The 19,873-nt window shown below is 48.2% G+C and overlaps 2 protein-coding genes across 2 annotated transcripts; both read right to left on the bottom strand.

Moving 5' to 3' along the window:
• Positions 1–2,141: 2,141 nt before the first annotated feature.
• LOC119340738 (receptor kinase-like protein Xa21) lies at positions 2,142–4,604 on the bottom strand. The gene is made up of 2 exons (XM_037612660.1): positions 2,706–4,604; positions 2,142–2,598 (listed from the first exon to the last, which is right to left on the bottom strand). Exons 1-2 carry the CDS (start codon positions 4,582–4,584, stop codon positions 2,225–2,227), a joined length of 2,253 nt encoding a protein of 750 aa, XP_037468557.1. The 5' UTR covers positions 4,585–4,604; the 3' UTR covers positions 2,142–2,224.
• A 111-nt stretch (positions 4,605–4,715) lies between these two features.
• On the bottom strand, positions 4,716–5,651 carry LOC119339483 (receptor kinase-like protein Xa21). Its single transcript, XM_037611525.1, has one exon. It carries the CDS (start codon positions 5,649–5,651, stop codon positions 4,737–4,739), a length of 915 nt encoding a protein of 304 aa, XP_037467422.1. The 3' UTR covers positions 4,716–4,736.
• Positions 5,652–19,873: the final 14,222 nt, after the last annotated feature.

Raw genomic sequence — 19,873 nt, 5'->3', positions numbered from 1 at the left:
TTGGTTAGAAAAATATGTAGAATCTAAATACGATGTTGTTTTACTGGTTAACAATTTTAAAAATACTATTTAGGCTGCAATGTTAATCAACAATGCATTATCCTTCTTTTTTTATACCAGTACTGATTCAGATTGAGGATGAACACCTTAGCAAAATCAGGATTGGACATAAAATTGAAGATAAATTTGCTAGAGATACCCAATAAATAAGGACATACATGACAAAAATTAAAAGAAGGACCCAATAAAGATGGGATGTCCGTCGTAAAAGAAATAAAAGAGAAAATGCAGAGGAGACCCGATAAAGATGATATGTTGCGCTATTCTCCTATATATAAGAAGCAAAACCAGAGGACATGCATGAAAAAAAAAGTAAAAAGGAGGCATGCATGACAAAAAAAAGATAAGTTTAAAAATAGGGGCGCAAGTACCTGTGTCCATAGGAGACCATACAAAATGTTCTTTTCCAGACAAAAAAAATCTCTTTATATATTAAAAATTCATGTATCTTTTTAACAACTTTTTTAAATACTCTTCATGTATCTAAAAAATATGCATGTGAAAAAGTGATCAAGAGTTACCCTAAGTTAGTGATTCTTAAACTGAAAACTGCCATTAATGCACACATGTCTCTGTAGTGTGCTAATGTGTCATCGTTTAGTTTTGTGGTTTTTCTTTACTCATCCGTAACAATGCCCCATTCCGAATATGACATGAATAAATGCATGATCACTTGTCCGTTTCTTTGTACGGACTAATCTATATGCAAGCCGTGTTGAAATAGAACACCTGTAGAAACTTAAAGTGTGTTTTTATAGGTTAAGATCATCTTTGTTTGGGCCGTAACTACAAATTCTCATATTATATACCATTTTTTGTAAATTAATAGCGTGTTGTATTTTTTTTCCGTTGCAACGCACGGGCCTTTTTGCACGTTCCAACCAGGACTAAAGGGTGGGGGCCTTTAGTCCCGACTTATTAGTCCCGGTTGGTGAACCGGGACTAAAGGCCCTTACGAACTGAGACTAATGATCGACTCTCCACTAGTGACTTCCACCAATATAAGGCTACGCAGCCGCCGCAACATCCCCGCCTTTTTTGGCTCATTTTTGCGGCGATGTCGTGGACACTATAGACAACTCGTAATAAAATGATGATTGAGAAAGTCTTCCCGCGGAAGGCATCTGACTCCTTCAAATTATTTGCTTTTATGCAGCACTGGCACCCGCTATCGAGGCAGCGTGACCGAGACCACCTAGACCTCATGCTGGATGCGCTCCTGGCTACACCTCATCGGCTTTCGTCATCTTAGTGCCGCTTAGTGGCTGCCATTAGGTGGCTTTTTTCCGATTTCTTTTATGATTGCTTAGGCATGTTTCTCTTGTGGCCCAGCCGTCATTTCTCGGTCGAGAGATGCTTGTTGTATGGACAGTGCTTTATCTATAAAGCGTGGCAAAAGCCTATCACGAGAGAGGCTTGGGAGCGTGCCTTGGGTGCCAAGCTCTCTCTCCCTGGAACTGCAGCATGCCATGGAGGAACTCAGCCGCCGCCGTAGTCCTTCCGACTCGCCGGAGCCGCCCGTCGTCGACCTGCTCCGGCTACCATGCGCCAGATCCACAGCAACCCCACCGGACCCTACACCTTGGCCATCACCGTTCCCCGCATCAAGCCGTCGCCGCCGCCCCGTGTTGACCACATCGCTCGTCTGCATTCTGGTATCTGTTCGATCTGGTTTTGCTTTTCCTTGGATTAGCAAAACGATGTACTGGAGTGGACGGGAGGCGCGTGGAATGTTCGGTACGGAAGAGTTTTCATTCGCAACAAATTGCTAAAAGCAGTTTTGGCTCAGGGGTGTATAATCTTAACTGTTTGACCAAATTAAGTGATTTTGATCATGAGGTTATAATTACTCCATGTTGTTATGTGTACTTAGGTTAGGTGCACTTAACGATGACTATGTTTGCTTGTTTAATAGTAGTAGAGATAAGTCAATAAGTAGTTCAATTTCCAGCTGAAGTCCATATTAGATACATAATCACATTAATAATAAAATGTCATGTAAATTACGATAATTACATACAAAATACATGTGCCCCATGGGCAATTATTTCGAATCCAATAAACACACAGGGGCCTGCCCATCTACGCCCCCGACTTCACATCTAGCACAGGTGTGGTATGGGCCTGCAAGGCTTGCTATTAGGTAGACATAGAGGGTGAACAATCATTGTGCCATAGTAGAAGTCATTGTTATCCGTTTGACATATTCGGCTTTGATCTTCATCAACTGCACTACCACATCCTTGAATGCCATTCTTTCACGAGGCAAGTCGCTGGAGCATAACAAACCAAGCTCGAATACTTGCACGAGAAAGTCATAATGTATGCTGCACGTAGAAGGAGAGGAGCCTTGCAGTAGCTGCCCATCCACGACCTGGACAAGCTCCGCGGGATATGCCTGCTGAACCCATTGCCTAAGGCTTAGCTCCCCATTGAACATTGTATCTGTGGGTCTCCTCCCTGTAAAAACTTCAAGGAGCATAACTCCGTAGCTGAACACGTCACTTTTCCGTGATGCTTTTCCAAGAGAACCGTACTCTGCACAAGAAATACAGAAAAAGTATAGTTCATAAAGCATTTTTAGTAGAGCCATATTTATATTAGCGAAGTTTAGTGAGTAAGATGACAAGAAGTTTATTAAGTACCTAGTGCCATGTATCCAATTGTTCCAGGCATGCTTTCACATACCACAGAGTTCTCATCAACTAGAAGTAACTTTGCAATGCCAAAATCTGCCACATGCGTTGTCATGTCCTCGTCGAACAACACATTGCTAGGTTTCAAGTCACGATGAAGGATCACCTCATGGTGCTCGTGATGCAGATACTCCATTGCCATTGACACGTCGAGCATGATACCCAGTCTCTCAAGGAAACCCAGTTGAACTATATCATGAGACCGGTGTAGGAGTGTCTCTAAGTTGCCATTGGGCATGTACTGAAGAACAAGTGCTCTGAACTCAAGGTTAGAACAGGTGTTGATTATCTTTATCAGGTTGCGGTGTCGCGCCATGCGAAGGACACGACACTCGGCATCAAAGCTTCTCTTGGCCTTCTCAAGATGCATGTGAATAACTTTTATGGCAACCTCCGAACCACTACTCAATTGGCCCTTAAAGACTTTTCCGAAGCTTCCAGAGCCCAACATGTTATCATCACTGAAATTATTAGTTGAACGGATCAGCTCATGATAGGAAACTATCTGATGGCCTATGGCTTCAGTTGTATCAACAGAAGCATTGACCTCTCCCTTCTTCATAAGTTTGTTTTTGATCCATATGTATATGCAAATAGCAATAGTTCCAAAGGCTACCATGGCAACTGGGAGTAGAAATTTTAGCAAGTGTTTGTTGGTTGAGTGAGATTTCTCATGACATGGCAAAAAACCAAGGCGTGGAGCCCCACATAGCCCAGCATTCCCGATCAATGATTGCAATGTGATATTTGAGAAAATCCCGTTCTTTGGTATCTGGCCTTCTAGCCTATTGAAGGAGAGGTTTAAGGTAGTCAATTCGGTGAAATTGGCAAAGAACATGGGAATGGTACCTGATAGATTGTTGGAGGAGATGTCTAATGATGCTAAGCTACTTAGTGTTCCAAGTTTGTGTGGAATTGAGCCCTCGAACGAGTTGTGTGATAAATTTAGGTAAATAAGCATCACAAGTTTCCCAAATGATTCTGGGATACTTCCAATCAAGAAGTTGGAAGAAATGTCGATTAGATAGATTTGTGTTAGCCCAGTAACATCAGCTGGTAAAGCACCAACAAAAGAATTGTAAGAAAGATTCAATTGAATAAGCTTATCAAGATGGAATAAACTTGCAGGTATAGTGGAATTTAGTTGGTTATTGGACAAGTTGATGGTTTCTATGCTACTAAGATTACCAAAGCTGATTGGTATGGAGCCTATGAGTCTATTTCTTTGTAGAAACAATCGTTGTATTGTGCCAAGCTTACCGAGTTGTGTTGGAATAGGGCCTAAAATGTTATTTCGAGCGAGATCAAGATACACAAGATTTTCCATCATAGTGAAAGATTCTGGGATTTCATCGGTGAGTAGGTTGGTAGAAAGATCTAGCCATTGAAGATTGGTTAAGTTTGACATTGTTGATGGAAGTCTGCCTGTTATCTTGTTGTTAGCCGCATCAAATAAGATGAGTCGTGTAGAGAGGTTCCCCACATGGTCAGGGATGGCGCCAGTGAAAAAATTACCCCATATGACAAGGTACTGAAGTTGTCTGCAATTGGAGAGGGACGACAAGAAGTAGTCTAGGTTCCCCTCTAAATTGTTTCCAATCAGAACAAGCCTAGTCAAGGTTGGAATGTTCCCTAGTGCTGCTGGTACTAAACCGGACAATAGATTTCTTTTCAAATCTAGGGAATACAATTTGGATAAATTGCCAAGGGAAGCTGGGATTGAACCTGCCAATTGATTGCTTGCAAGTCCCAGATGAGAAAGTTGATGGAGCAGACCAATTTCTGGTGGAATCTCTCCTTTCAAGTTGCAGGAAGGGAGGTCTAGCATGGTGAGACTAGTGAGATTGGTGAGAGCAGCTGGGATCGAGCCAAGAAGGTTATTACCGCCCAAATAAGTATCGACAGGTGTGGCAGTTTATCCAACCATGACGGAAAAACATCCACAAAATAATTCTTGTCTAGAGAAATTACTTCTAGGTACTAGCTTGTTACAAGCCCAGATGGAAATGGTCCAGAGAATTTGTTCACGCCAAGGGAAATTTGTTGCAACATTGGTAGGCTGAAACTTCGGTTGTCTGGAATTGGACCGGTTAGGTTGTTGTACGGGAGTAGCAAGACATGCAGGTTGGACATGTTGTATATGGCTTGCGGGACAGGGCCTGAGAGGTGATTGAACTGCAAGTTGAGCAATTCCAGCATGGATAGGGATGAAATACCATCAGGTATAGGACCCGATAGACTGTTGTTTCCGAAGTGGATGTATTTCAAGACAGGCGTGTTATTGAACATTTGGGGTGGTATTCGGCCACTAAAATGATTTCCTTTCAAAGAAATTTGTGCAAGATTAGGCATACGCAAAAACAAGTCAGGAGGGATCTGACTGGAGAGCATGTTGCGACCTAATTCGAGAAACTGGAGGCTGGTGAGATTGCCGAGGGCGGGAGGGATACCATTGGACAAGGCATTATTACTAAGAAGCAGATACCTAAGCCTCCGTAACCTACCAAGATTAGCCGGGATAGAGCCTGTGAGACCGGTGTTGGTGAGGTTGAGAAAAGAAAGGAAGGAAAGATTACCGACGTGAGGAGCAAGGTTTCCAAGGAGGGAAACGTCCGGCAACGACAAGGCGGTGACCCGCTGCCGGCGGCGGCTGCACGTGACGCCTACCCAGCCACAGAATGAGGACCCGCCGCCATCGGCGACGGTCCAGTTGGTAGCAAGGACACCAGGAGGGTCGGAGAGCTGTGCTTTGAAAGCCAGCAGCGAGGCGAGATCCGTATCAGTATCGCCGTTGGCCAGGCTTGGGGAGGCCGATAGCACCACTAGTGCTGCTACTGCTACTGCTAGTCCTCCGATGGAAAAGCGGGCGGCAGATTGAGATTGTGCAGGGGCCATTGATCGAGCTATGCGATGCCGAGTGCGTGTGGCCGGCCGAGCTGCTCGATCGTATATATGGATTTGCTGCCGACGACTTTGGACTTGGAGTCGGTCAACACACCCGGCGGCTAACAGGTGGTGTACAACTTTGCCACTTTGGAGTCAGTCAACACGCACTATAAGTCGACAAGCATGACATTATTGACCAACCATGCATGGAAGCACTGCATAGCCTTCCTCTTTCCGAAAGTGCTGATGTGAGCGCGAGCATCAGTGATCCCGTTATCTGGGCCAGTGATTCATGTCGTGATCTGTGCGTCTGGACGTTTCTGTAAAGGTGTAGCTTTCATTTATCAATTCTTTATATGGGCTGTGGCCCACAAGTCAAAAGGTGGCGTACTGGCGTTGTAACTCCGTCATTTTTCTTTGACAATGTGAGGCGTCTTGCCACAGATTCTGAACTAATGGAGCGGGATCTGCGAAAAGTCCATTCTGCACCCGAGCTCATATGCTCCCGCATAAACAGTAAAACCGAAAAAAAATCGAAAAAAATTCAAAAAATTCTAAATTTTTTTTGAGACAAACATTGACAAAAGTTCTAAGTGCCTGCAAAAATTCGTCATGAAATCACATCCCTAGAAGGCGTGGCAAAAAAAACAAATTCAGTGCTTCAAAATGCGTTTGGAAGTAGCTTTTTCAAAGTACTTTTTTTGTTTTTTTTGCCACGCCTTCTAGGAATGTGATTTCATGACGAATTTTTGCAGGCACTTAGAACTTTTGTCAATGTTTCACTCAAAACAAATTTAAAATTTTTTGAATTTTTTTTGATTTTTTTTCGATTTTACTGTTCATGCGGGAGCATATGAGTTCGGGTGCAGATTAGCCGCGTCCCGGGATCTGCAGATTTATTGCAGCCGACCGTCATGCCGCGTGAGGGCATATTATTCAAATCCAAGGGTTAACAAACAAAATAAATGACTGCTGGAAATAAATTTATTACTAAGCAAATGACCGATTGCAACGATTACAGTGGGTCTCATGTCATATGAATGATAAGTCTGACAAGCAAAATAAGACAAGCTTATATCTCAAAAAAAGAAAGAGAAAGTAAGACAAGCACACACCTAAACAGGGCGTGGTCCAACTGGAAACACACTCTAATCCATCCCTGACTCTGTCATCAAGGGAACTAGCAATAACACTCCGACGAACAATTTGGCTACAGCTAAAATAACAAGTAGACGCAGCGAGGCGACAGCTGATCCTGCTTGAGCTTGACCCTTGGAACACAATTGCATCAGCTGGTACACTGTGGCCCAAAATTGCATCAGCTCGTTTGCGCGAATCTGACTGATTGTTTGATTCATCTGCACGACCTGGGCGGTTCAGATAAGGCCCTATTTGGTTCCAAATAAGTCACAAACTTATAAGTTCAAAAGTGAAAAAAGTGACTTATTTTCCCAAACAGCCCCAACTTATAAGTCACCCCAACTTATAAGTCATAAGTTGCTCCACCCCAACTTAAAACTTATAAGTCACCTTTTTTATGTGGGACCCACCACCTTTTCTCCTTCAGGTCCATCGATTCCACCCGTGACCCATCCCGAGCTCGATTCCACCGCGCACCCAAACCCTCGCCGCCGCCGCCCTCCATCGCGAGCTCGGCCCCGCCGCAATCCTTCCGATCCAGCACGCCGCCTTCGAGATCCAGTACGGCGCCGCCCGGATCCGCTCGCCTCCTCCGCTCGCCGCCCGGTCTCCACCATGGCCGGTAGGAACTCGAGGTTGCAGCTCAACCTTTTCGAAGATTCCCAAGGCGCCGACGAGGAGGACGACTTCTTTGGTGACGGCTCCCAGGTCGGCAACTACTCCCCACCGATTCGTGCGCGTGCTGCTCCGTTTAGTGCTCCGGCGGCTGGAGGCTTCTCTCCGCGCGTGGGTGCCCTGGGCGCGGCGACTGGAGGCCTGGGTGCTCTGAGCGCGGCGGTTGCCGGCCTTCCTCCGCGCGTGGGTGCTCCCAGTGCACCACAGGCCCCGACTTTCGTCGATCCGCCCGCGCCGGGGGGACTGGACCTGAACTCCGAGGCGGCGGCGTTTCCTGGCCTGGCGGAGTACCAACATGTGATGCAGTCCCAGGAGGCCCCTCCCCGTCGACGCAGCGGCAAGCATGTGGTGGCCACGACTGGACGCGGTCAAGGTGCGGGCCGAGGCGCAGGTGGCCGAGGAACCTCATCCAGCGCCGGCATGCCTCCTCGTCCAGCGAGGCCAGGGGCTGGTCGCGGTGGTGGTGGTGTCAAGCGCGGCAGGTCCCTGACCAATGCCGCAAGCGCTCAAACTGAAGGCCACATTGACCTGGACGACGACGAGGAAGGCTTCCATTGGACCAGCTCCAACATGCTTCAGAACTCCGACGAGGAGGGAGACGACTCTGATGAGGTAATATTTGTAGTGCTCATGTGTTTCACAATTGCAATGTATCACATAGTATCGTTTTGTAATCAATTTGCAATGCATGACAGCGTGGCTTTGATACTGCTAAATGGAATGAACAAAGGCTAGAACTCTTTCTAAAATTAGTCATTCGTGAGATTAGTAATGGGAACCGCCCGAACAATCAAATGGCTCCTGTTGGGTGGAAGAACATATGCAGAGATTTTCATAGATCTTGTGGACAGAAATATAATGTGAAGGCTATGAAGAATAGGTATACCCAAGCAAAGGTCCTGGCAACTTTCTGGAAAGAGGTGCAGGTGAAGTCCAGCGGACTAGGCCGAGGTCCAAATGGTGAAATCCTGGCAAGCGAGTCATGGTGGCAAGCTAATACCAAGGGGAGAACCAAGTGCTACCGAGTATTCAAGGATCGAGTGCCCCCCTATGTAGATGATTTGATGCAGATCTTCGATAATGTGACAGTGGATGGAGCATCTGCATTTTGTCCAGGATTTGATGAGGAAGACAACCAGCCGCACAATGGTGTTGCAGCAGATCTTTACGATCTCACTGGAGAAGGTGACACATGCAGTCCCATGGGCAGTGCCAACAAGAGGGCTAGTAGTAGCAGCAAGAGGGTCACCAGCATTGCAACAACAGGAGAGAGCCCTTCTAAGAGAACCAAGAGTCCTATGGTTAAAGCTCTTAGGGGGCTGGTGAATGAAATCAAGATTGACAGGGAGGAAGGGAAGAAAAAGGAGGACAATTATGCCAAGAGGGAGGAGGCTCGGTCCAGGGAAATTGTAAATGCACAAGCACAGATCATGGTGCAAAAACGCCAAGCAATTCAAGAAGAGATGGATCAGTGTGTAGCTCTTGCTAAAGAGTGTGGGGTAGCTGAAGCATCCGTGGAAATGTGGGTGGCTTCGGAGTTGTTCATGGATGCTAACAAGAGGGCCTTTTTCAGAGCTATGCAGACTATTGAAGCAAGGCTTGCGTGGATCCAAATGCACTGCCAGCAGAGAGGAATTGTGACCAAGAAGTAAACTGTAGCAGTGTGATGCTAGTAGTAATCATGTTATGTCGTGTTATGTGAACTTGAATCATGTTATGTCGTGTTATGTGAACTTGAATCATGTTATGTCGTGTTATGTGAACTTGAATCATGTTATGTTGTGTTATGTGAACTGCAATTTAAACTTTGATTGGTCATGTGTTATATTTCTGTTGACCGGAGTAATAATTGTGAGCATATGATCCATCATATTATGTTACTTGTTGGTACTAAATTGATCCTCTACCCTTTTTTGTAGCAATGGATGGCTGCCACCATGGATCAGTGGGCGGAGGAGGACGAAGAAGAGGAGGAGCAAGAAGCTGCAGCAGCAGAGATTGAAGTCTACTACGAAGATGACATTTGTGGAATCTTTAGCCATGTTCTTATGGAAGGTTGGTGCTCCCCAATCTATACGGCAGACTGAAAATCGTTTTGTTCGATCAATGGAGACACTTCATAGGAAGTTTGATAGAGTCTTGGAATGTTTGGTTAAGTTGGCAGGAGACATAATTCGCCCACTAGATCCACAGTTTAGGACACCTCATCCAAGAGTCCAAAATCCAATGTTTGCTCCGTTCTTCGACAATTGCATTGGAGCCATTGATGGAACACATATAGAGGTGGTTGTGCCAAAGACAGACCTCATCACACACATGAACCGAAAATCAACTACTACTCAGAATGTGCTAGCAATATGTGATTTTGACTTGAGATTCACCTTCATCGTTACTGGGTGGCCTGGGTCGGTTCATGACATGAGGGTGTTCAAGGCAGCACTTGACAAATTTGGCAGCCACTTCCCACATCCTCCCCGAGGTACATTTAGATTGCAGTACACATTTCTTTGATCAGCCCGATGATTGATGCTTTTCTAACAGTTTAACATTGTAGGGAAGTTTTACATGGTGGACTCGGGATTCTCTAACCAACCTGGTTATCTTGCACCGTACAAAGGAACGAAGTACCATTTTCAAGAGTACAATCAAGGTGAACCGCCAAGAGGTAAAAAACAAACATTTAATAATAGACATTCCCAAATTCGCAATGCAATAGAGCGATGCTTTGGAGTACTGAAGAACAAGTTTAGGATTTTGTTGCACATGCCCTCTTATCCACCACCAAAGCAAAGTAAAATTATTTCACCATGCATGGCTTTACACAATTTCATTAGAGAGAGTAAATTGGAGGATAGATATTTTGGAGAGTGTGATGATGATGAGGAGTTCATTCCAATGGTGGATGAGCCTAGTTGCCTACGACGCCGACGCCAACGACGAAGCCGTGTGTCGGTGTCAAAACTGGCGGATCTCGGGTAGGGGGTCCCGAACTGTGTGTCTAGGCGGATGGTAACAGGAGACAAGGGACACGATGTTTTACCCAGGTTCGGGCCCTCTTGATGGAGGTAAAACCCTACGTCCTGCTTGATTAATATTGATGATGTGTGTTACAAGAGTAGATCTACCACGAGATCAAGGAGGCTAAACCCTAGAAGCTAGCCTATGGTATGATTGTTGTTTGTCCTACGGACTAAAGCCATACGGTTTATATAGACACCGGAGAGGGCTAGGGTTACACAGAGTCGGTTACAATGGTAGGAGATCTACATATCCGTATCGCCAAGCTTGCCTTCCATGCCAAGGAAAGTCCCATCTGGACATGGGACGAAGTCTTCAATCTTGTATCTTCATAGTCTTGGAGTCCGGCCGATGATGATAGTTCGGCTATCCGGACACCCCCTAGTCCAGGACTCCCTCAGTAGCCCCTGAACCAGGCTTCAATGACGACGAGTCCGGCGCGCATATTGTCTTCGGCATTGCAAGGCGGGTTCCTCCTCCGAATAATTTATAGAAGATTGTGAACACCAGGATAGTGTCCGGCTCTGCAAAATAATTTCCACATACCACCGTAGAGAGAATAATATTTACACAAGTTCAATCTGCTGACGTATTTCGTGGCGTGATGTCACACCACTACCAAGCCTTTACTCGAATTGTTTTTATTGTACCACCTCAGCGCGTTTAGCGAAGCGGTTTCCTTGGCACGTCTGGTTGAGGCAGAGATCGTGTTCCCCTTATTCCGGGATTCTCATAAATACGGACGTGGGTAACACAACCGCGCCCGTTGCCACGCCCCCTCCATCGAAGGCGGGTTCCAAACGGTCACGGGGACGACTCTTTGTATCCTTCCTCTTTATAATGAGACCCAAGGCCTGTTCTTTTTCTTCAATCCTCAATCGAATCCGCCCCTCGCTCTTGAGTTCCAACACCCAGGGCTCAGATTCGGGTACCTTCGACCTTCGATAATGTCCGGCTCCGACCTACGAGGCCGGTGGATGCCCTCTTCCGTCACGGAAGAGGTGCTAAAGCTGAGAGACGCCAGGTACTTGACCTACGAGATTTCGCATAGGTTGCCTGCCCGAGGGCAAGTTATTCCTACTCCCGAGCCCGGTGAGAGCGTCGTGTTCGTGTCTCACCTCCGTCGGGGTTTAGGCTTCCCGATGGATACCTTCGTGAGGGGGCTCATGTTTTACTATGGGCTGGAATTCCATGACTTGGCTCCGGAGTCCATCCTCCACATCTCATCATTCATTGTCGTCTGTGAAGCCTTCCTCCGCACTACCCCTCACTTCGGCTTGTGGCTCAAAACCTTCAACGTGGAGCCGAAGATGATTGAGGGGCGTCAGGCAGAGTGCGGCGGGGCGGTTATAAGCAAGAGGGCCGATGCTCCATGGCCCTAGGGTTCTTTTCAGGAGGAGCTCGGCTCGTGGCAACATGAGTGGTTCTATATCATCGCTCCAAGGGGCAGCAGGCAGAAGCCGCCGCCCGTCTTCCGCTTGGGCCCTCCATAACGGCTGACGTCATGGGTCAACAAGGGGCTTAACTGGGGGCCGTCGAAAGACGTACCCCTGCTACATGACCGGATTCGAGGCCTCCAAGAAAGGGAGATTAATCTGGTTATAGTGGCACAGGTTATGCTGATCCGGCGCCTTCTGCCCTGCAAACGTCGGCCCCTCCGCCTGTGGGAATTTAATCCGGAGGGGCCACGAGCTCTCCAACACTTCATGGGTTTGACACCCGCGGAGATGTACAAACTGTTCTTCGGATCACAAGAGATGCGTCCGGACTTGACCGAGGACGCCGGCCTAAGCTGCAATCGCCCGGATACTCAAGTAAGTAGCCCTGTGTCCGGACATATTGTCCATTTATTTATCATGGGTTTGCCTTTTAACCAGCTATCCCTTGGACAGGAGTGGATATCGCAAGCAAAACTGATACGGTGTCCGGCCCCCCTCCCTGAGACCATGCCGGATCCCGTGTTAGTCAAAATGTTGGAGGTTGCGCCTTCGGAGGAGGGCGAAGGGGGGCACAGGGAAACTACCACCTCTGCCAGGGAGGCCTTCAATAAGGGGGGAATGGAGAATCCCTCCTTCCAGGGGGGGAAGAGGACCGCTTCCAAAGACCCGGAGGCCAAGGCCTCAAAGTGGGGAAGGAAATCTGCGCCGGAAGGTCCTGCGCCGGGGAGAGCCCCGGCCGCACAGTCTCCCCATAGGAATCAGCCCTCCAGCGAGCCGTAAGTAAAAAAAGGGGAAATTTAGTAATAGGGAACGCCCCTATATTATTCCCAAAGGTAACCGAAGTTTTCACCTTGTAGTTCGGATCTCAGCCCATCTCAGCAGAGCTCATCTTCGGGGGACCTTCGTCTGGAGATGATGGAGAGCGAGACGCCTCCATTTGCCGCCCCGTCGGGCGGGGCGGACGATCCTAAGGTGTCGTCACGGAGGGTCTCCCCGAGTCTGGCGGGGCCGGAGAGTCCGGCACCCATTGGAGTACGGTCGGTGGAGCTGCAGGATTTGCTCAAGAGGGCGTCTATCTCAGAAGATCACCGCACATTAATGAGTACGGTGATTGAAAGGATCTCATCCGCTGAGAGCGGGTTGTATGAGGCCGTCAGAAGCTTGCTGACGGGGTTTGAGGTACGCAAAAAGTGACATACCTTTTGACAGTTTTGCACATGAAGTGCGCCCTGTATAGATAGTAGCCCCTGAGACTTGGTATGCTGTCGAAAGCGATAGCGTGCCAAGGATCATAATCTCAGTTATAGAATGTCGCCTTTCCTATGCAAGTGGCGGAACGTTCGGTGGCCATCCGGACTGATGGAGTTGCTGAACTGAAGAGGCAACTCGATGTTGCGGATGCGGACATCGCGCTAGTCAATAAACGACTTAACGAGTCGCAAGGTAGGTGGTTGCTCCGCGGTTGCCTAGTAAGGGAGCTGGTGCCCGTTCCTTACAATTTGTATGCTTGATGCAGATGGCGCCGCTGCTGTGGAAGATCTTCGAGCAGAGCTTGCTCGAGCCAAGGAGCAAGCCAGGATAAGTGATGCGGCTGCCTTGAAGGCAGTAGAAGAGCTAAAAGCCGAAAAGGCTGCTCACTGCCAAAGCAGGGAAGAGTTGGCCGGAATGGCCTTGAAATTAAAAGATGCTACCGACTGTTGTGAGGTTCTTGAAGGAGAACGCCGAGTGGAGCAAGAGGGCCTGAAGAAGGCCACCGACGAAGTCAAGGATGCCCGGAGTGAGATGCGGGCTATGAAGGAGGAACTGCGTCAAGCCGGAGACATTGCGGCTGGAAAGCCCTTTCTTCTGCGTAGGAAGTTCATGGATCCGAAGTATGATCAGCTGGGCCAGTTGTGTGGTGCGGAGGATCCTTATCTGGATTTGGCGGTGAGTGCGGCGGACACAGTCGTGCACTTCCGAAGCCAGAAGGATCACGGAATGGAAGAGCTTTACTGGTCTCAATTCCATAGTCCGGAGCGTCCACTTCCGTTGACTGATCGGCTGGCTGAGTGGGCTGAGCTGAATAGATTGTCCGGACTTGCCATGACGGATGTGGTCGCTCATCTGTGGCCGGAAAGGCCCAAGCCGAAGAGTTATTTTGGCTTGTTGCAGCAATTCCTTAGGGCGGTGCCGCATATCAAGGCGATGAAGCGGTCGGCATGCATAGAAGGTGCACGGATGGCTCTCGCCTGTGTGAAGACATACTGGGCGGACATGGATGCCACCGCTGTTGCATCCCGGGGTTCGGACAAGAGCCGATTACCCACCGAGCACTACTTTGAGGAAGTCCAGCAGGGCGCTCGTTTAATAGAGTCGCAGTGCTCGAAAGATGTCATGTTCAAATGACGTGTATGATTTGTGAGATCATGTTTATAATGCAATAGCTTTTTATACTTGTGCGTTCAAGTATTGAACTATCTCCTGTGCGGCCATATATGTATGAATAACCTGAAAGTTGCAGTCTTTGGCTTCAGCCCCCACGCACATGGTGCGGGGGTGTTTGCAAAAAAGAAAAGCGCTTTTTCACACTTAATCCAATGTCTTGGTCCTTTGAAGGAGGTGATAGCATAGCAAACTAGGCAACCAGACTATAATCTTTATCACTTTCACTTAGCCATAGGAGCTCGATGGTGGGGCTACTATATAGCCCCTAGAGGCACCGCGCTCTCCGAGCTCGGGGCGCGTATGTGCCTGACCGGGAAGCGGTCCTTCGTTAAAGCGGAGGAATTCTAAACATTCCAATAGTCAATCGAGTGGTTGACCAGTCTCACGCTATATCATGACAGTCAGTTTTCGGCTTTCTCTATTGAGGTGCTCGCCCGGCCGAATCGCAGTAGTTCTCCTGGTGCCGCGTTAGCCGATGGAGCGGAACGTAAGGCAGCAAAACACAGGAGCCGGGCAAACCCAACATTTGACCAAATACATGATTCGGAGCTGATGCATATAAGGCCTAACTCGAGACGCCGAACACTCCCTGAGGTGTTCGGTCTTTATGATACCAGGCAAAACAATGCCCTAAGCCCCTAGTGTCCAGGTACAGGCGGGAACTTCTGACGCGGCCGATGCCAAAACGCCAGCCTCCTCCTCGGTTATGGTAGAAAATCGGGGGATGTGTATCAACAAGAGACAGTAAGAAAGGTTTACACAGGGTCTTAATCTGAAAAGAATCCTTGCAACGGGTCCCTACTGCACGTCTGCACCTGTGTCTCCGTTGTGCTGTATCCTGGACGGGTGTAGCATGTGCTTCATCTGTAAAAGAGAAGGACTTAGTTTGGAAGAAATATCGTGCAAAGGATGTATTGAAAATAAAGTATAATTTGGAAGATGAATAAAGTTGAGCTTTATTGGCTCTCATCGTTTATACGCGCAGCCCCTTGTAAAGGGGTATGCGGCTGGGAAGCCCCTTGTTTATTTACGCCGGACTCGCCTAACCGTGTCCGAGGTCTGAATGACCGTTTTTAGGGGCTTTGACCTGCAAGGTCGGATTAGTGTGTGGCTGTCAAGGCGGCCTCACGTTCTCCGTGGTCGAGGAACACTCGGAGTTACTCTTTAATGGGATTATGCCGCGTGGACCGGGCATTTTAAGCGTAAAAGACGCGTAATGTGTTATTGCGTTAAAGCGGGCGAAAGCTTCGCGTCCCAATAGTGCTTGAAAGCCACTGTGAAATGAGGCGATATGGAGAGTGAGCTTTTCGCGACGGAGGTTGTCGGATGAACCGGACACAACCTCTGATGGTACAGAGCCTGTTCAATTGGCTTAAAGGCCTGGCGTCACTACTTCGAAGGAAGTGCTGCTATGGCGAATTTTGGTAGGGTCTATCCCCATCATGCGGATGGTGTCCTGGTATGGCAGGTGCCGTACTGTGTTTTCATGTTATCACATGAAGTGAGTTCACTGTTTTGACTTCTAGTGGGAAAGTCTTCTGTTTTCCGACGTGCTGCTTGTGGGGTTCGTCGTCGTCTTCGCTTGGTGTGTCGAGTCCCTTGCGTTCGGCGTTAAGTCGGCCGGACTGTTTGAAGACCCAACAATCTCTGTGGGTATGGTTTGCAGGCTTCCCGAAGGTACTATGTATTTGACATAGCCTATCCAGAATTTTGTTTAGGTTGGATAGCTCGTCGCTGTTGTCCTTGAGGGGCAGTGTTTTAGTATTCGGCCGAGAGCTTTTGAATCCGGCGTTGACCGCCGTGCTATTTGGGCCATCTTCCTTATTCCGGCGCAGATCTTTTCTGCGTCGTGATTTCCCATTTCCATCCCTGACTTAGGATGTACTCGGGTCGCTGGTGCTACATCTAGCCAGTCAGCTGTCTTCCCTCGCGCAAAAGCGGGTCATGAGGCTTGTTAGTGCGGCCATTGTTCTTGGTTTTTCCTGGCCGAGGTGTCTGGCGAGCCATTCGTCTCGGACGTTGTGCTTAAAGGCTGCTAAGGCTTCGGCGTCCGGACAGTCAACTATTTGGTTCTTTTTGGTGAGGAACCTGTTCCAGAATTTGCATGCTGACTCTCCGGGCTGTTGAGTTATGTGACTTAGATCGTCTGCATCCGGAGGGCGGACATAAGCCCCTTGAAAATTTGCTCGAAACGCATCCTCGAGCTCTTCCCAACTTCCAATGGTATTTTCTTGGAGGCTTTTGAGCCAATGCCGAGCTGGCCCTTTGAGCTTGAGGGGTAGGTATTTTATGGCATGGAGATCGTCTCCTCTGGCCATATGTATGTGTAGGATATAATCCTCAATCCAGACTTCGGGGTCTGTTGTTCCATCATATGCCTCTATGTTTACGGGTTTGAATCCCGCTGGAAATTCATGATCCAGTACCTCATCGGTGAAACATAGTGGGTGTGCGGCGCCCCTGTATTTAGGTGTGCCGTTATCTTCAAACGCTCGGCGGGTTGTGTTGCTTCCTGGAGTCTTCTTTTTTGGCCCATAGATAGACCTGACCGGGTCATCCTTTTTCCGAGGATCTTTATGCTGATCGTGTGCCGACTTGTATGCGGAGCCCCTTGCTGCTCTTAGCCTGTCATCTGGTCGTCTATCCGGCCAGACGGCCTCTTTCTTTTTTGACTGCTGGGGCTTTAAGGCCTCCTTGTCGAATTCGGGCAACAGCTTGCGCTTCGGGTAACTCTTTGCTTGGCGACTAGCGTCATATTTATCTGCGGTATTGAGTACTTTGCTCCATCTCATTCTGAGTGCGTCCTCTGCTGTTTTGAGCTTCCGCTTTTGCTTCTTCAAACTTCTTGCAGTAGCGACGAGCCTTTTATGAAGGTTCTTATGCTCTGGTGATGTGTTCGGCATGAGATCGTCTAGGCTCTTGTTATCGTCGGGGATGGGTTGCTTGTCCAGTTCACCGTTTTCGGATGATTGCTTGGTGGCATGTTCGCCGTCCACTGCTTCGCCCTGCTCTAGGGTCGGGTCTGTATGGGTGCCGTTTTTATCGAGGCGGTACTTCGGGCGGTGCTTGCGTCGCCGTTTTAGTTGTTTGCTGGGGGAGTTGTCCTTTGCCATGTCCCGTTTTTCCTCATTATTGCTTCCTTTTGGTGTATCCACCATGTATACATCGTGAGTTGGGGTGGCTTTCCAGTGCCCGGTAGGCGCTGGTTCTTGGTCGTCTCCGGCATCGTCGTCCATACCGTCGATGTCTTCTGAGTCGTAGTCTAGCATGTCGGTTAGATCGTCAACAGTGGCTACTAAGTGGGTGGTGGGTGGGCTTTGAATTTCTTCGTCGTTCGCATCCCAATAGTCCTGGCCGCAGTCCGGCCAGGGCTCTCCTGATAACAAGAGACACTTTAGCGAACTCAAGATGTCGCCGAAAGGTGAGTGTTGAAATATGTCCGCTGCGGTGAACTCCATGACCGGCGCCCCATTAGATTCGATTGGAGGGGGCGCGGGAGGTTCGGAGTCCGGCACCTCGGAGTCACGGGCTTCATGAGGGACAAGATTAGTGTTCGGCTCTATCGCCGTAGAGGTTGCAGCCCCCGAGGCGGTGTCTTGCCATCCGTCCTCGATCTGCGCAGCCGGCTCCGAATTGAAAATCGGAGCGGGCTCGAGTGCGGCCTCCAGGGTACTGTCCGGCTGCAGAGCTAGATCATGCCCGTCGTGGCAGTGCGGCGCGCTTGGCTATGGCTCTAATCCATCGAAGATCAAGTCCCCGCGGATGTGAGCCGTGAAGTTCAAACTTCCAAATCTGACCTGACGTCCAGGGGCGTAGGTTTCGATCTGCTCCAGATGGCCAAGCGAATTGGCCCGCAGTGCAAAGCCGCCGAATACGAAGATCTGTCCAGGGAGGAAGGTCTCACCCTGGACTGCGTCGTTGATGATGATCGAAGAAGCCATCGAGCCTATCGGTGACGACACAGAGGAACTCTCAATGAAAGCACCGATGTCGGTGTCAAAACCGGCGGATCTCGGATAGGGGGTCCCGAACTGTGCGTCTAGGCGGATGGTAACAGGAGACAAGGGACACGATGTTTTACCCAGGTTCGGGCCCTCTTGATGGAGGTAAAACCCTACGTCCTGCTTGATTAATATTGATGATGTGTGTTACAAGAGTAGATCTACCACGAGATCAAGGAGGCTAAACCCTAGAAGCTAGCCTATGGTATGATTGTTGTTTGTCCTACGGACTAAAGCCATCCGGTTTATGTAGACACCGGAGAGGGCTAGGGTTACACAGAGTCGGTTACAATGGTAGGAGATCTACATATCCGTATCGCCAAGCTTGCCTTCCACGCCAAGGAAAGTCCCATCCGGACACGGGACGAAGTCTTCAATCTTGTATCTTCATAGTCTTGGAGTCCGGCCGATGATGATAGTTCGGCTATCCGGACACCCCCTAGTCCAGGACTCCCTCACCGTGCAACTGAATCGCAGGGGCAAAACTCGCATGATAATCATAACATGAACGTTTTTCGTAATTGGATAGCGGAAGGACTGCATAGTAGGCGGTAATTGGTATTTGTTATAGTGCCGAACAATGTAATTTGTATTTGTTACTGATGACTTGTATGGATATATGTATGCATATTTGAAATGGATTTGTAAAATGAGGTGTGGTTATTACAGTGGCAAAAGGCCTTGGAATGTTATGGATCTGAATGCATGCACTCATTTTTTTGATATTACCCAATGCACTCATTTTTTTTATATTACCCAATGCACTCATATTTTTTTTGATATACTGTCGTTCAAGATATTGTGCTCTTGGAATGTTATGGATCTGTGCATACCAATTATCAAGTTTATGTTGCCTTTCATACTACTCATATGAGATAGCTACAGATAATCTTATTGATCTATTCTGCTGTTTGGGTATACAACATGAATTACTGCTTTTATACATGAATTATTGATCTATTTTACACCTGCATTATTTTAAGGTGTGGTCAGGTAACTTATAAGTCAGGTAACAACCAAACAGACGTGACTTATAAGTCAGGTAACAACCAAACATGCGTGACTTATAAGTCATTGGTTTTAAGTCACCTGACTTATAAGTCAGGTGACTTATTGGAACCAAACAGGGCCTAAGTTCCTGGCTGGGTGCGGGCACGCGCTGACTGCTGTGGCGTAACCAAATGGAAGCTCGGCTCAGCAAGGTACTCCTCTCTGGATCTCATGTATCAAAAAGTGGATAATAAATCACACATCAAAAAGGAAAAGACAAGAAACCCAACGTGATTTAAAAAGCAGCTTGGACAGAATCTTATAGCTTTATTCACGCACTTTAAGAAACCGTGGCCAACATTGTCTCTGCCACGAGCAATCCGGATGTAAACCCGGCCGCCGCACTCAGGGCAAGGGATCAACGGCGGAATCACCTCTGCGCCGACGGAGGAGGACGAACCAGACATGCTGCAAGCGAATGAATCTACCTAGTTGCACTGGTTCAAGTTGATTCAAACACTGGTCTCTCCGGGCAAGCTGGGTC

This window comes from Triticum dicoccoides, chromosome 7B, assembly GCF_002162155.2.
Source record: "Triticum dicoccoides isolate Atlit2015 ecotype Zavitan chromosome 7B, WEW_v2.0, whole genome shotgun sequence".
Lineage (NCBI taxonomy): Eukaryota > Viridiplantae > Streptophyta > Magnoliopsida > Poales > Poaceae > Triticum > Triticum dicoccoides.
This window is presented reverse-complemented; position numbering and strand designations above follow the sequence as displayed.